The sequence below is a fragment of the Nannospalax galili genome, unplaced genomic scaffold, assembly GCF_000622305.1.
Source record: "Nannospalax galili isolate Female #2095 unplaced genomic scaffold, S.galili_v1.0 scaffold290, whole genome shotgun sequence".
Classification (NCBI taxonomy): Eukaryota; Metazoa; Chordata; class Mammalia; order Rodentia; family Spalacidae; genus Nannospalax; species Nannospalax galili.
Genome location: NW_008331486.1, coordinates 5,541,352 through 5,556,444, shown reverse-complemented (window position 1 = coordinate 5,556,444; position 15,093 = coordinate 5,541,352). Strand labels below are relative to the sequence as shown.

Below are 15,093 nucleotides of genomic sequence, written 5' to 3'. Positions count from 1 at the left end.
TGCCAAGGGCTCCTCACCCTCGGCGACTCTTAGGTAGACGCTGGTCAGACTGCAAGGAGAGAAAAGACCTGCTTGAGGTCTCCGGCCACCTCTCTGGGTGTCGTTTTCCGGAGACATTGCGGGGTTCACTACCTTCCCAGCCTCCTTCATGGCTCACCCAGCTCAAAGCTCAGCGCCCCGGGAAGGCCGTTCCAGCCAGAGTTTGCAGATTGTTTCTCCTTTTCTGCTCCAGCTCAGCTCGGGTCCCTGCCAGCATGGGCCCCCCACCCCGTCACCTCCCACCGCCTCAGCCGGGGGTGGGCGCCCCCACCTCAGTACCCTGGCGCTTCCCAAGGAGGCGGGCCCAGCCGCACGAGCGCGCCAATCCGAACGCTCCGAGCCGCCTCTGCCTCCGCGGGTCCCACCCCAGGCCGCCATCCACCAATAAGAGCCCGCGCCCGCTCCGCAAGGCCGCCCAATCATAGGCGAGCTTTGGGCTCAGCGGTCCCGCCCCTGCCGCGCTCGGCCGCGGCTTCGCGGGCGGTAGCGCTAGGGCCTCGGCATTCTCCGAGCGGCGCCGAGCTGCTTCGGGTTCAGCCGGCCGCGTCCCAGGGTTTCGAGTGGCGGCGCCGCGGTGCTGAACGAGAGGCTGCGGGCGAGGCCGAAGCCACCCGGCCAGGCCGGAGAGCGCCTCAGTTTCTGTCAGGGCCCGCGCGGCGCGGGTTGCAGAACCGAGGAGGGGGCGGCGCTGCCTCCGTGGCTTGCCGCGACGAGGCTGGTGGAGGCCGGCGGCTGCAGGTTCCCGGCTGGCGCGGAGCGCCCCCCCGCAGAGCCCCGGCCTCCCCTGAGGCGCCTCCCGCCTCCCGCGGCCTCACCTGCGCAGGCCGCTGGGCGCCAGGTGCGGGGGTGTGTGCGCCGCTGGGGCGCCTCCCCCGGCCGCCAGCGGGGCGGAGGCGGGGCCGCAGCGGGGCCTCCGGAGCCTCGGCGTCCGTGCTCACTCTCACCGGTCCGCCCGGCCCCGCGGCGTGAGCTCCTGGGGTCCCCGAGGCTCGGGATGCTGCTGCCCGCCCGCACCCTCGCTCGCGCGCCGCCGGTCTACCCTGCCCGCGCCGCCCGGGCCGTGCCCCGCGGTGTACATGCCGGTGGAGCCCTTGGCTCCGAGCCCCTCCGATCCCCGGCTCCCCGGGGGTGAAAGCAGCCGGCCGGCCAACGGGACTGGTCTCCCAGCCCTGGGGCTCCGTACTCAGATCTCGGCGTGCTCCGCCGCCTCCGCCACCATCTGGGCGGGATCCGGCTCTGGCGTTGGTGAGGAGGGGGTGTGGTGGAGGGAAAGGAATCCTGGGGGTTTCTGGTCCCCCTTTTTACTTTTTTTGGCCTTCGAGGCTTTAGACTCAGGGAACTCGCTCATGGCTTTCTTGATGAAGAAGAAGAAATTCAAATTCCAAACCACTTTCACTCTGGAGGAGCTGACTGCGGTCCCCTTCGTGAACGGGGTCCTCTTCTGCAAGGTCCGGCTGCTGGATGGCGGGGATTTTGTCAGCCTGTCCTCGAGGTAAGGAGCTGGGGCTCAGGCTCTTGCAGGGGAGAGGGCTGATGAACGAGATCTAGTCACTTGACTAGTGTGGAAGCCTTAGTTGGGACCGAGAGGGTTCCGGAGCGTTACCCGTGCAAGGGGAAGATTTGCACAAGACAGGACTGGGCTGAGCAAGCTGGCAGGGTACCCCGCACCTGTCTGCAGGTGACCAGCCAGATAGATGCCTTTTAGGGTCCTTCATGCAATCTACATGAACACTCATTCTGCAAACTTGCACGGAGAGAGCTGAATGCAATTTGCACCCCGAGGAAGTTGAGTTAGGGGTATTCCCGGCCGCCGTGCCACCAGCTGGCGGCCACTGGGGCTGTCGTCTGATTTAGAGCCTGGACCAGCCACAGGTTCTGTGGCACGCTCCTGTGGATGGGAAAGCCCATTCCTAGGCACTCTCCCTGGATCTGCTGGAGGGTGGTGGCTGGATTTGGGTTTCCCATCCCCCTCTGAGTGAGTGCTCTCCCCTGGCTGGAGCTGGGCTCCTTTGCATTGCAAATGTCTGGAGACTGCTGTCCTCGGTGAAAGAAACCCCTGAGTTTGGCTTTATGTTGCTCCGGGTCCTGGCAAGTCCAGCTGCCCAGCTTATCGCTGAATGAGACCTGAGTTCCCAGTCAGTCTGCCCTTTGCCGGCTGGACCCACCTTGGGTCACTCAGTCCTGCCTGCCTGCAGTTCCTTGGAGTCCCAACCGTTGGGGAAGGAGACTTAAGTCCTGGCTCTTTTCTGGGCTCCTCTTTCCTCTTTTGCATACTGGGCCTGATACAGCTTTCTCCATCGGAGTTGTGGAGAAGTTGGAGCAGAGAGAACTCCATGCTGGGCTTGGGCCCAGGGTCTGGGCCTGTCTGCTCCCCTCACCTAGTCCCCTCTCCTGCCTCTCCTGAGGCCTCCCGCCTCCTTGTGGGTCCAGTTAGCTGGAGCTGCCTCACTTACTGTCCTAAGATCTTGGAGGTGTGTGTTACAGTTGGGAATAAGGAGGCCCAGAAAGAAGCAACTGGGTTTCCAGAGGTCTGACAGGAGACAGTTGTCTGTAGAACTTGGACTGCTTGGAGAATGTGCTGGGAGAGGGGAGTAGTGTCATCTAATTCAGATTTTGGAATCTCCTGTGTGTACAGAGTTGGGTTCATTTTCTATGTGTTGGGCCTCCTGTTCTTCTGAGAGCTGCTTATCTAAGGAATTTGGACAAGGGCTGCCCCTTTGTGGTAGGGGTGGCTGCAATCTGCTGTCTATGAGGCCTATAATCCTACAGCTGCCCCACACAGTGGCCCAGGGTTTCAGAGGATGTGTTCAGAGATTGGACCTGCAGTCAGCCCACTTACAGGCTGAGTGACCCTGGGTAAATTACCCAACACCTTTGATCTCAAGAGCCAGCAATTGGTGCTGCGCTCCCTGTTTAACTAGTCACTCTCAACCCCTTGACTGTGCCATGGATCAGGAATAGATGTGTGGGGCCCCAAGGGATTATCACGGTCATTTTACAGAGGTGAAAAACGGAGGCTTAGAGAGTGGCCATAACTGCTACCCTATTTGCTCCCAGCCTCAGTTTCCTCTTTTGTAAAATAAGGAGGTAATGTCCTTCAGTTGTGAGGGGATTGGGTGTCTGGCCAGGGAAGTTGCTGCAGCAGTTACTGTAGCATAGGAACCCAGGTCCCAGCCAGTCCAGGTTGTAGGGGGACATCCCTATAGTCAACTGAGGGCCTCTCTGAGCTGGGAGTGGGCACAGTACCAAGGTATTTATACCAAGCCTGGGCTGAGGTTTCACTTGACCTCCCAGACCCGTAGACAGCCACTGTCACCCTACCTGTCAGTCTTTCCATTGCCCTAACTAGCCCCCAGGGAAAGTCTGGAAAGTTCCAAGTCTTAGCACACATGCTCTGGATTTTACCTGTTTTCCCTTCTTCCTTCTGGCAAGAGGCCTGGGCTTCTCTGAATCCAGCTGATCCCAAGCAGCACTTCCCAGTCCCCTTCCTGGATAGAGCTTCCAGGACTGAGGAGAAAAGATCTGACATTGAGCCCCAAGGCTAAACACTTAGTGGATGCTGGGTACCTGGGTGCTATTGAGCAGGTGTGGCTGGAGGGAGGACATTGGAACCTGAGTCACTTTAAAGCTGCTTTGGCTGCTGTGGGCTTCCTGGGTTACTATTTCCTCTACCAAGGGAGGGCCAACCCTGGTCTGTATTCTAGGAGCCCTGCCTGAACCACCCCTCCACTGCTGTGGACCCATTGTTTACAAGTAGGGGTAGAGACTGGAGTGATAGGACCTAGATAGATAATGGGCTCAGACTCAGTAGCAAATTTCCCCTCTACCCCAGGGACCTCTGAGATGGCTAAGATCTGCTGTTAACGACATGGGTGCTGTCAGACCGGCACAGCCTGAGGCCCCACCCTGGCAACACCTACCCTCCTAGCTGGTGTTTCCCTGAGTGCCATGGCAACAACTGGTACATAGCTCCACCTGACCGAATACAACAGGTAGAGCAGGTGGTTCTTAGCCTTATCTTCCAACACCTCCGTTGCAGCAGTAATCCCCATAGTTGCCAGGTTCTGAGTACCTGGACTGTGCCAGGCACCTCGCTGAGTTCTTTGCACAGGGTATCCCCATTAATCCTCCAGCCATCTGGAGAGGCACTGAGACCAGACAGTTGAAGTCACATACTGGTGGTCACCAGGTGGTAAGTGGCAATTGGGAACCAATTCTTTTCTCATCTTGGTCACCTTCAGTTGTGTACTTACTGATGCCAGGGGCTTGCTGAGCTTCTCAAATGGCAGATCATCTGCCCATTTGTGGATGAGGTCAGGAGCGATGACATGGCTGGGCCTATGTCACTCAGCTAGAGAGTAGCAGAGATAGAACTTGAATTGAAGCAGGTGCAGCTCAGAGCCCTATCTTGCCTTGGTGGCATGGGTTAGAAGCAGCTACAGACCCATGTGAAATCCTAGACCCCTGCAAGGACTCCTTTCAGTGGGTAGGCTGCTGCAGCAGATCTAGAGCTAGAGAATTGGGAGGCACTGAACTGGGTCTTGGGAAGCCCCAGGTAAAGAGTCCCCAGGACATTAAGGTGGGGGTGGGGCTGAAGTCACCTCTGGATTTGTGACCAGGCATGGGCAATCACTGGAGCACAGAGGGCATTTGCCAGGTGTCCTTGGAAGGGTACCTGGCAGGGGCCTCCAAGGAAGACGATCCAAGTGGTATCTGGGGGGAACCTTTAGGTGGGGGTGTGTCTGAGGGAGATACAGAGGTCAGGGCCAACCAAGTGTGGTGACTCAAGCAGAAGCCATCTTGCCCAAGGTGGTCTTTAGGTAGGAAGAATCCCAAACCTCCCAGAGGCTCTGCTCCTAGCTGGTGTTGATCCTTTGGCTTGTTCTGTGCATGTTGCTACCTGTGCCAGGAGAGGGGAGTGCAGGGGAAAACAGAAATGAGAGAAAGGCAATCTTAGCCAGTGGATGGAGAAACTGAGGTCTGAGGCAGAGAAGTGACTTGCCAGGGTCATTTCACAGGAGGACCAAATGGTCCAGCTGGGCAGACTATACTCTGACCCTGACTTCTGGGCCTCTGTCTCTTTTTGGCACGAGAGTGGCTGGGCCAGAAGAGGAGATAGCCCTGCAGGGACCACCGCAGGCTGACTAAAAAGCAGATTGTGACTTGGAGAGGCCCCTTCCTGTTTTTATTTTGGCAGTTTTGAATCCTCAGTCAGCTTTCAGTGGGGTTTTATTTTTTATTTATTTATTTTTTGGTCTTTTTGAGACAGGGTCTCCCTGTAACCCCAGCTGACCTGGAACTCACTACGTAGACCAGGCTGGCCTTGAACTCACAGAGATCCGCCTGCCTTTGCCTCCCGAGTGCTGGGATTAAAGGCATGCGCCACCATGCCCGGCCTATTTTTCACTTTTTAAAAATATTTATTATTTTTATTATGTGTATAAGTATATTGCCTGCATGTGTGTAAGTATAACTGTGTTGTGCCCTGTGGAGGTCAAAAGTTGGCATCAGATCCCTTGGAACTGGTGTTATAGACGGTTGTTAGCTGTCATGTGGGTGCTAGGAACCGTATCTGGGTCCTCTGCAAGAGCAGCCAGTGCTCTTAACCACTGAGCCACCTCTCTAGCCCCAATGGTGTTTTATTTTTGCAAATAAAGAGCCTGGCTGCTTACCACACAGGCATTGCCTACTTTCTACAGTTTGTCCACCATGTCAGAGGCCTCAAAGGAGCCTTGGGTTTCTTTGTGCATGAAGGAAGGCTTTGGAAGGAAGGTCACCTCTACAGCTGGAGGCCCTTTGCCTAGACCCAGATCCTGGGAAGGTGGACAACTTGGTCTTTCCTGACCCAAGCCACACACTTGGCCAGGGAGCCAGCCCTCAGTCCCTCACCATCCCTCCCTTGGAAGAGGCTGCAGAATGTCACTTGGTTCACAGCCATCCAAGGCACATTCTGGGATATCCTCATGTGGGGCTCTGAGTAGAGTTGACACCCAGTTCATGTGAGGATATAGGATGCTCTCTCTCGCTCTCTCTCTCTCTCTCTCTCTCTCTCTCTCTCTGTGTGTCTGTGTCCCCCCCCCCCCCCCAGCAAGATGGGTAGGGCATTCACCATCCTGCTCAGAGCCGGGACTCTGCAGGCTTAGTGCACAGTGGACCTGGGTCTCCCTTCCTCCTTGATGGAGACTCATGCCCTTGCTCTTAGGCTTCCAGAGGGGATCTTGATCAGATAACCCTATTCCCAGGAGCTCCCATTTGGTTGATGGCAGTAGGCCCGGTAGGCCAAACAGATCTGGGGCAGGTCTTTGTTCATCCCAGTGGACCTGGCAGACCCAGTTGAGGAGGCATTTTTGTTCAGACATTTGTCTACTTGCTTGGCAGGCATGCATGAGCACCCACCCATGCTAGGTGTGATCCTTACCTCCCAGCCCCCCAAAGCTCACTTTCTCAATGGTGGGCACACTGTTGTCATAGGGAAGCCTTCCCCGAGGAAACAATGCTTCATGGGAGCCTTGGAGACTGAGAGGGATTGAGCTGAGGATGGGGAAGAGCCCTTTGTGGGAGAGGCCCCTGGTTGGAAGGAACTTGCTCTGGATGTCTGGGCAAGGTGGGGCTTGGGCATGGGAAGGGTAGAGAGCCTGGAGAAAACAAAGATGGAAGGTGGCCATCTGGACTGTTCCTAGTCTTGGGAGTTCTGCCAGGGGCAGGGGAACAGTGTGGTATGATTTGCCAACTAAGTTGATGGCTCTTGGATACCAGTGAGAGACTACAGGTAGTGCTGGTCTAGTCTGGCGGAGTGGTGACAGGCAGAGAGAAAAGGGAACAGACAGGAGAGGGTGGCAGGCAGAGTGGGCAGGAGGGGTCCCTATCCTGAAGGCCTGGCACTTTACTTAGAAGGTGCAAGGTGATGGGCATTCAGAGGGTGCATAGTAGCCAAAGATGACTAGGTTTTATTGGCCTATATGGTGCTCTGGGAACTGTTGCTCACATAAGAGTTCAGATTTTCATTTCTTCCCTCCCTCCCTTCTTCCTTCCCTTCTTTCTTTAGGTCTTTTTGAGATAGCCACAGCTGACCTGGAACTTACCTTGTAGACCGGGCTGGGCTTGATCTTAGAGATCTGCCTGTCTCTGCCAAGATTAAAGGCATGTGCCACCACACCCGGCTTTCAGTTTGTTTTAAGTGGAAGATCTTGTGTGTCACTGTTTAGTTCAAGGGGCCTTGCAGCTGCCTCCTCACCTGGGCTGTGTCAGGCCTTCTGTGCCTACTGCAGACCCTTGGATCTCTAGCGTGTTCCTAGTCCTCACTTTATGACCAGCCTGTTCCCTGGGTCCCCTGTGGACGGCCTTCTGTGTGCAGGAGCCTGTGGAGAGAAGCCTCGCTGGCAAGAGGAGAGGGCAGTAGTGGGCCTCAGAGGCTGGCTGGTCACTAAGACTGTGGCACGTGGTCAGCTAGCTCCTTTTGAGGTCAGGTTGCTGGTAGCCTCAGTGAGACCCAAAGCTGCCCAGCCTGTGTTAGGCCTTAGTGACTGCTGTTTGGCTCTGGTCTTTGCTGCCAGCTGGCTACCCTGTTGACATGTGCCACCTTGGCAGTGCCTTTGCCAACCCGGCAGCCTGGCAGTCACCCTAACCTAAGGTGATCTGACGCCATGGAACTAAGGCTGCTCCCTGAGGCCTGTTCCTTGCTAGAAGCTCCTGCTTGGCCAGAGGGTCTTGGTAGCACCCTAGTGTATGAGCTCAGGGCTTGGACCTCTCCTGCTAAAGCACTCTGCACAGCAAGTTCAGGGGCTGCCCTGGCAGATAGCATATAGCTCTCCGAAAAAGTGCTGGGCACAAGGTGGGCATGGTGGCACATCTCTGTGAGTTTAAGGCCAGCTGGAGCTATAGGGAGATCTTGTCTCAAAAAGACTTAAAAAAAAAAAAAAAAAAGGGCTGGCCCTGGGCTGCAAAACCCGCTGGTTGGGGGGGAACGACAGAGAGATGGACAGCACCTAGCCTGGGCTACATAGTGAGTTATAGCCCACCTGGGGCTACAGGGAGACCCTGTCTCAAAAAAACTTAAAAAAAAAAAAAAAAAAAGTGCTGGACACTGGCTGTCAAACCTGCTGGTTGTGTGGGACAGATGAGAAGATGAGAGAGCCTCGGGCCCTTTGGTGGCCCTCATTCTGCCCCTTGGCTTTCTGGTTTCCCTGCTTTTCCATTTGGAACTACTGCTCAGCCCAGCAGCCCCTCTGGGAAGCCTCCCCTGTCCTATTTGCTTTGTTACCTGCCGTGGTCCCTAGCCTCAGGGTATAGTCACTATTTATGTGTTCAGCTCATTTTCCAGACTGTGACTCTCCATAGACCAGAAAAGCTGCCACTGCATTTTAGTCCTAGGACCTCTTGCTATGGGTTGGCTCTGTCCCAGGCTGGGACTTTTCTCTTCTGGCTCTGAACCAATGTGGGTGCTGGTGTTGACTGCGTGGTGGCCATTGCCAGATGCTGAGCCCAAGCCTCCCCCCAGCTGTGCCTGAAGTATCAGTCTGTGCCAGGAGCAGCCTTTGCCCACATACCAGGCAGCTGGGTACCACTCTAGGCTCAGAGACTGATTAGAAGGAACCGAGGACCCAGTGGCTGAGTGGGGCATTTCCCCTGAAGAGAATAGTGATGTCTGTGCAGGCTGGTTGGAAGACAGTAAACTTAGGCCCTGCTTTTTGAACTTACAGCTGCTGCATCACTGTGACTATGACCAAGGGCTTTGTCTCTATGGCCCCCGTTTCCTCTTCTAAGGGGGCGGGATGGCTATCTCAGATCAGGGCTACCTGCTCAACTTATGACCAGGCCTTGGCAACTACCACACACACACTAAACCTTTCTGAGAGAGGAAGTGCACAGCTGAGTGTCAGGAGAGCAAAGTCTGCTGCACATGAAGCACCCTGTCCTCCCACCACTTCCTGTCTGCAAGACTGGACTCTGCAGACATGTGCAGGCAGCACCTCTGGCTTGTGTTTCCCCTAGTTATTCTATGACAGTTTCCTGGGTACCTTCTATGTCTGGGGTCCTAATGGAAATGCAGCCTATACACCTGTAAGGCCCTATATGTGGGACATAAATCTAGTCAGTACTAGGACAGGCCTTGAGGGAATGTTGCTGATTTGGAGGGTGAGTAGTGTTAGAGATTGGCCATGGAAGAATAGCTGAGCAGGAAAGATCCAGTGGTCTAGGAGAGAGCTTCTAGGTAGGAGGCTCATGGGGAGGGACTTCATAGTACGCTGAGGAACCTGGAGAGGGTTTCAACTAGTCAGACTTGCATTTTACAACTACTGAGGACAGCAGTGTCTGGGCTGCTTTGGCCTGCATGTTGCAGAAAGGCAGGTAAGCTGTGAAAAGTGTCTTCCCAGGCATAGTCATGGATTGATTTCAAAGCTGGGTGCATCCTCTAGAGCACCCAAGGACCAATTGCATGACACTGTTAAGCAAAAAAAGGCCCAAGACAAGAGTGGTGCTACAAAGAGTTCAAAAGCTTTCTGATTAGGAAGGATGAGCTTATCTTGTGGTTGGGGTCATGCCTGGAAGGGGTTCTAGGCCCAGAATTCTGATTTGAGGCTTAATTCTCCTGGCAAGTTCTGAGGACCTGTGATCTCCACATCTCTGTGCCAGAAACAAGCCTTGAGATGCCCACACCTCTGGGCTCTAGGTGGGCACCAAAGCCCTTTAGACAAACATAGGGTGCCTGGAAGTCTGGAGTTGGTCCTTGGGGCTTTTCCTGGGTCTTTCTGGTGAGCCCGCTCGAACCATTCCAACCTGATGAGCATTGCTCTTGTTTATGAGGCAGCGGTTCATTTTGGCAGTTGCAGGCAGTCTTTTGGGGCTGGGGATTTTCCTTCTACCTCTTGCAACCCAGCAGGGCTTGCTGGGCTGTGAGGCTTAACAGTTCAGTGGCTTGGAGGGCTCCTGAGGCTCACAACCACTTGGTATCTGAGCTTTGTCTTTCTCATCTGTGAAGTGGGATGATCAGCTCCTCTCTGGTGCCCAGATGCCATGGAGAACCTGTTTTTTACCCATCATAGCCTCCGGCTCAGTACATGTTCAGTAAAAGTTGGCATGGTGGTTTCAGTCTAGAGAAGTGGTTGGAAGGGACCTGGGGCTGGAAGCAGAAAAGGAAAGGGCCACATTTCCTCTTCTCTCCCTTGAGTTCTTCTCTCTTCCTGAGGTTCACTCATTGAAATGAGCACATTTGGAGCTGGGCCACTGCCCTGGCAAGACACCTGTGGTCTCTGCCTGAGGCCCACAAGCAGCAGGAGACCATTGGACACATCTGCCTCAGAAGTCCAGAGCACAGCAGGGAATGGGGCTTTGCCATTCAGCTTATGCCACCCTCAGCCCTCTCTCTGGGATAAACCTTTGAAGTGCCCCCAAGTAGCAAGAAAAGGCTTACCTGGACTCAGCAGCTCTGAAAGTTTGTGTCTGCTAAAAGAATCACGCAGAACTGCTGGACATGGTTGAGGTTAGCCATGCCCATCTTGGATGCAGGCCAGACCAGAACCCCATCTATTTGGGCAGCAGTGGGGTGGACTGCTTGGGGCTGCAGGTTACAGAAGGGGCAGATGAATGGAAGCCGAGAAAGGCCAATTCAAAGCTGGAGGCAGCCTCTGCAGCATCCAGGGTGAACAAGAGGCCACCACCTCAGACAAGCACCAATCACATGACACTGCTGAGCAGGAAAAGACCCAAGGCAAGATCTCTAATGACACTTAAGAGTCAAAGGCATTCTGGCTTAGGAAGGATGAGGTTATCCTTGTGGTGGGGGCTGTGTCCAGAAGAGGCCTGCTCAACCAGGCTCCTCAAAAGTGCTCAGTAGATATGTGCGGAATGAATGAGTGTGACAGAAGCAGGGGTTGGCCCATGACTGGTCTTTGGATCTGCGGTCTCAGGTGTCCAGGGAGGAGGTGGTGACCCGTGAGTTAGGGCCTCATGGTCCTGTCTAACCCCAAGCCCTCTGTCCTGTGGTTGGACTCTTGGGGAGCTGCTGAGGATGGCTGGAAAAACAGGTCTGAGTCAGTGCCAGGCTGTGAGGAAAAGTGACGATGGCCAAGTAGTTCCTGATTATCTCATCACCTCAGAAGTTCAGGGAGCCACAGGGAATAATCCTGTGCTGGCCCCAAACCCTCTCTTTGGTATGAGCTGTGTAGAGAGCAGAAGATCCTGGGTGGCAGATGCAGCAGTGGTGACCCCTGACCCTCAGACTCTGCAGACAACCAAGTACAGCCACAGCTGGGAAGCCCCTGCATATAAGTGGGCCTAGAAGGCTCAGGGCAGCCCTTGTGGGAACAGGAGTATAAAGACCTCTCATTCAGTTGTGAGCTTCTCACCTTGTTCCTTGAAGACAGGAAACAGCAGTGACTGTGTAGAGAACCTTACTTATTTTCACTATACTTGTACACCCGGGGGATACCCTCAGGATGGATGGGTGGAGGTATCCCCATGACTGGAGTCTAGTCATTTGAGGAATCAGGCCCCAGTGACAGGGATCGCTCTTTCCCTCCTTCCTCCCCCTCCTTCCTCTTCGGGTGAATCAAACACCACCCAGGCCTGAGTCAGCCTGGAACTGGCCACACATGCCTGACCACCTGCCATACTTCTGGACATCCTAGCTGGGTTTTAAGCCTGCAGAAATTACCAGATCCATGGTTCAGGGCAAGGAAGGGGACTGGATCAGTGGCTTTGCATCTGCCTCTAAGGTCCCTCTTTGCAGTACTTCTGAAGGGCTAGGCCCTGTCCCCCATTCAGCGTGAGTGCTCCTTGTGTTTAGGTTAGGCACTGTAGCAACTCCAGGAGAGAGGGCAGGTGGTGACAAGGCCCAGAGAGCTTAAGTGTCCATTGGATAGCAGAGGCTCACTTGGACCCATCTCTCTGGCTGCCCATTACCTCAAGTGAGCCTGCTGAGAGTCTGACAGGTACAAGAAGGGAAGTTCCCTGAGTAGAACCAGCTCCGCAGTTCCGTGTGTGCTACAGCCTGGGTCCTGAGAGAGGAAGTTGCTACCACAGCCCAGTGTAACACCCACTGTATTTTCTTGATTTGAATTCCTGGGCCTCTGGTCTGGTCTGAGTCCTGGCATGGAATTCCAGCCTTCGGTGCCTGGGGTCAGATAGCTCTGGGTTCAAATCACAGACCTCTAGTCTGAAGACTTAGGCAGGTGTCTTTCCGGGCCTCAGGTTCCTAGCCTGTGATGTGGAGGTGATGGGCTATGTGACCCATCCTTCCCTTGACATGAGCCTGGTTGCAATACTACCATCCCTGATATGGATACTCGTTGTAAAGGGTCAAGCCCACAGGGCACAGGGTTCTGGCATGACATAATCATGCTGCCCTGTCTCAAGAGCTCTAGTATCTTGGCAGATTCCTACAGACCCTGCAGCATACGGGCTGGGGATGTAGACTACCTACCCCTTACTTCCTGTGAGACTTGTAGCAAACCCTGGACTCCTTGAGTCAGTGTCCTTACCTATGAAGTGGAAGCAGGAAGTCGGTATGTGAAAGGTACTTGGAACCCAGGAGGTGCCTAGGGAACAAGAGCCAAGATCAGCCACACTGGGTGGCAGGGGCAGCTTTGCTTAGTGTTTGGGGTTGGACCTGCATTTGAATCAAAGCCAGCCATTTACTCTGGGTCCCTTAAGAGCAAGATGAAGGACCAAGACCTGAGGATGCAGCTCAGTGGTGGAGCCCTTGCTTAGCATACACATGGCCCTGGGTTCCACCCCTAGCACCACCAATAGAAAGAAAAAGATAGTGACTATGGCCTCAGTTGAGAGTCTTGTTCACAGGCATTTGACTGGCTGATAATGTGAGCTGCCTGTAGATCCTGGCTCTGGAGCAGAAGGCAGAGAGAGCAGGGCAAGTATATACATGTGTCATGTATCCATAAACAGGGATGCCAGCACCTGCCTGTCTTGGACTTTCTGTAGATAACTACAAAAAGGTTACTTGGCTGGAGAGTGCCTGGATTCAAACTCAGGTGTGTCTGACCCTGATCCTCCTAACCCTGCAAGCCTGAGTGCTCTGTCAGTGTCTCACCCCTTGTCTGTTCTCCAGTTTCTAAAGCTCTGGTGGGCTGTCCTCACTGCTAGTTTGGATCACTTGCCAATGCCAGCCTATACTTCCAGCCTGTATGTTAACCCTTGAGCCACTCTTAGGGTGTTTGCCAGCAGAGGAGCAGAGAAGGCAGCCTGGGGCTCTGAGGGGCTCCTCTGAACACTCTTCCAGTGCCAGGCTCTCTTCTAGGAACTTCTTGCTGCCTCATGGCAGGAGGAGGGGCTGATGTGCCAGAACTACAGCAAGCTGCTTCCCCTGCACGCGGCCCTGAACTGGCAGGAGCCAGGCACCGTTGGGCTGCCACGTTGGCTCTTCCGGCCTGCAGCCCCTGGATGGATGCCTTGGCTGGTCCCTTGGGTGGGCCCCTCCCCAGGCAGCTGTGCCGTTCTCTTCGCGAAAGCACTGGCAGATGTTGTCGATTTAAATTGTTTCCTTATTAGACTCACTCTCCCAGCCTGGGCTGCCTCTCATCAGCTGGGAACCTAGATTGTATCACCGGAACTGCTTGCTCTTAGAGGAACTTAGGCAAGGCCAAATGTAGGCTGGATAGCAGGGGAGGAACCCAGGGGCTGCAACTTGCTCTGGTGCCTCTGGGCCAAATCAAGGGACCAGGTCTCCCAGGAACCTAGGAGCACAGCTGGGGCTAAGAGGTCCCTGGGGTCCCACTCAAGCGGTTGCCTCCTTGCACCAGAGGGAGGTTGTATGAAGAGTGCTTCCAAGGCACTGTTTGTAGCTCGAAGTGCTTCTTAACTGGGGTTTATATGGTAAAGTCCCTAGACAGCTTGTCACATGTGGAGTTGGTCTGGTAGGGTGCAGCTAAGTGTGCCACAGTGCATAAGCCCTGTCCTCCAGAGCGCACAGTCCTGGCAGGACCTGCAGTCTTCATTGGTAGCAGGCTAGCAGACATGATTATGCTCAGAACCCTGTCTGGGCCTCACACCCCACTTTGCTCAGATTTTGGCACCTCCTCTCTACTAGGTCACTGCCCCATACTGAGCTTGCCAGTGGTGGTAAGCAGATGTACTAATGGGCACTTAATTATTTTTTTAGAGAGAGCAAGTGTGTAAGAGTGCTTCCAAGGCACTGTTTGTAGCTCGAAGTGCTTCTTAACTGGGGTTTATATGGTAAAGTCCCTAGACAGCTTGTCACATGTGGAGTTGGTCTGGTAGGGTGCAGCTAAGTGTGCCACAGTGCATAAGCCCTGTCCTCCAGAGCGCACAGTCCTGGCAGGACCTGCAGTCTTCATTGGTAGCAGGCTAGCAGACATGATTATGCTCAGAACCCTGTCTGGGCCTCACACCCCACTTTGCTCAGATTTTGGCACCTCCTCTCTACTAGGTCACTGCCCCATACTGAGCTTGCCAGTGGTGGTAAGCAGATGTACTAATGGGCACTTAATTATTTTTTTAGAGAGAGCAAGTGTGTATGTGTGAGCATGCATGATGTGTTGAAGGGATCAAATTCAGGTCTCCAGGCTTGCATATCAAGCGCCCTTACCCATTGAGCCATTTCACCATCCCATACAGGATGGCACTAGGTCACCCTGGAGCCCTGACCCAGGAATTGAGCTGCCACATTATTCCCTGGAGTTCCCTTTCCTAGTTCTGCTCCTACGAGTCCAGTCCTGCTTGCACCTTAGCACTAAGTCTGGGAGAGGCACCCTGGGCCCATTGGCCCTTGGCAACCTGTGGCTGGGAGGAAGCCTCCATGGCAACCAATACCTTGTCATCTCTGCGGTGGAGACACAGCGCCACCGAGGCCTAGTACATTGTTTCTTCTTAGTGAAGATAAGTTGCCAGCATGCTAGGCCCAGGCCAAGTGCTGCAGATGTGACAGCAAGCTGATGCCTGGGAGCCATGGAGTACAGATTCTGGGGCAGCTCCTAAGACTGAGTTTCTGTCTGAGAGACGGTCTGAACTGGCTCACTTCAGCCTGGCCTGCCTCCCTCCCTGCTCTCCAAGGGTGGTCTTCCCTTCTTCCAGGGTGTC

At 54.6% G+C, this 15,093-nt stretch overlaps 1 protein-coding gene across 3 annotated transcripts in view; it reads left to right on the top strand.

Moving 5' to 3' along the window:
- The first annotated feature begins 519 nt into the window (after positions 1 to 519).
- Positions 520 to 15,093, top strand: part of Fam102a (family with sequence similarity 102 member A) — a 33,345-nt gene continuing 18,771 nt past the window's right edge. Inside the window, exons 1-2 of one of the 3 annotated variants that reach the window (XM_008825262.3) lie at positions 520 to 1,284; positions 1,369 to 1,531. In XM_008825262.3, the coding sequence (XP_008823484.1) occupies positions 1,116 to 1,284; positions 1,369 to 1,531 (332 nt within the window). In that variant the 5' untranslated portion in view covers positions 520 to 1,115. Of the gene's footprint in view, positions 1,532 to 15,093 lie in introns of all 3 variants that reach the window. The other 2 variants (XM_008825272.3, XM_017796327.2) reach the window with 2 other exon arrangements.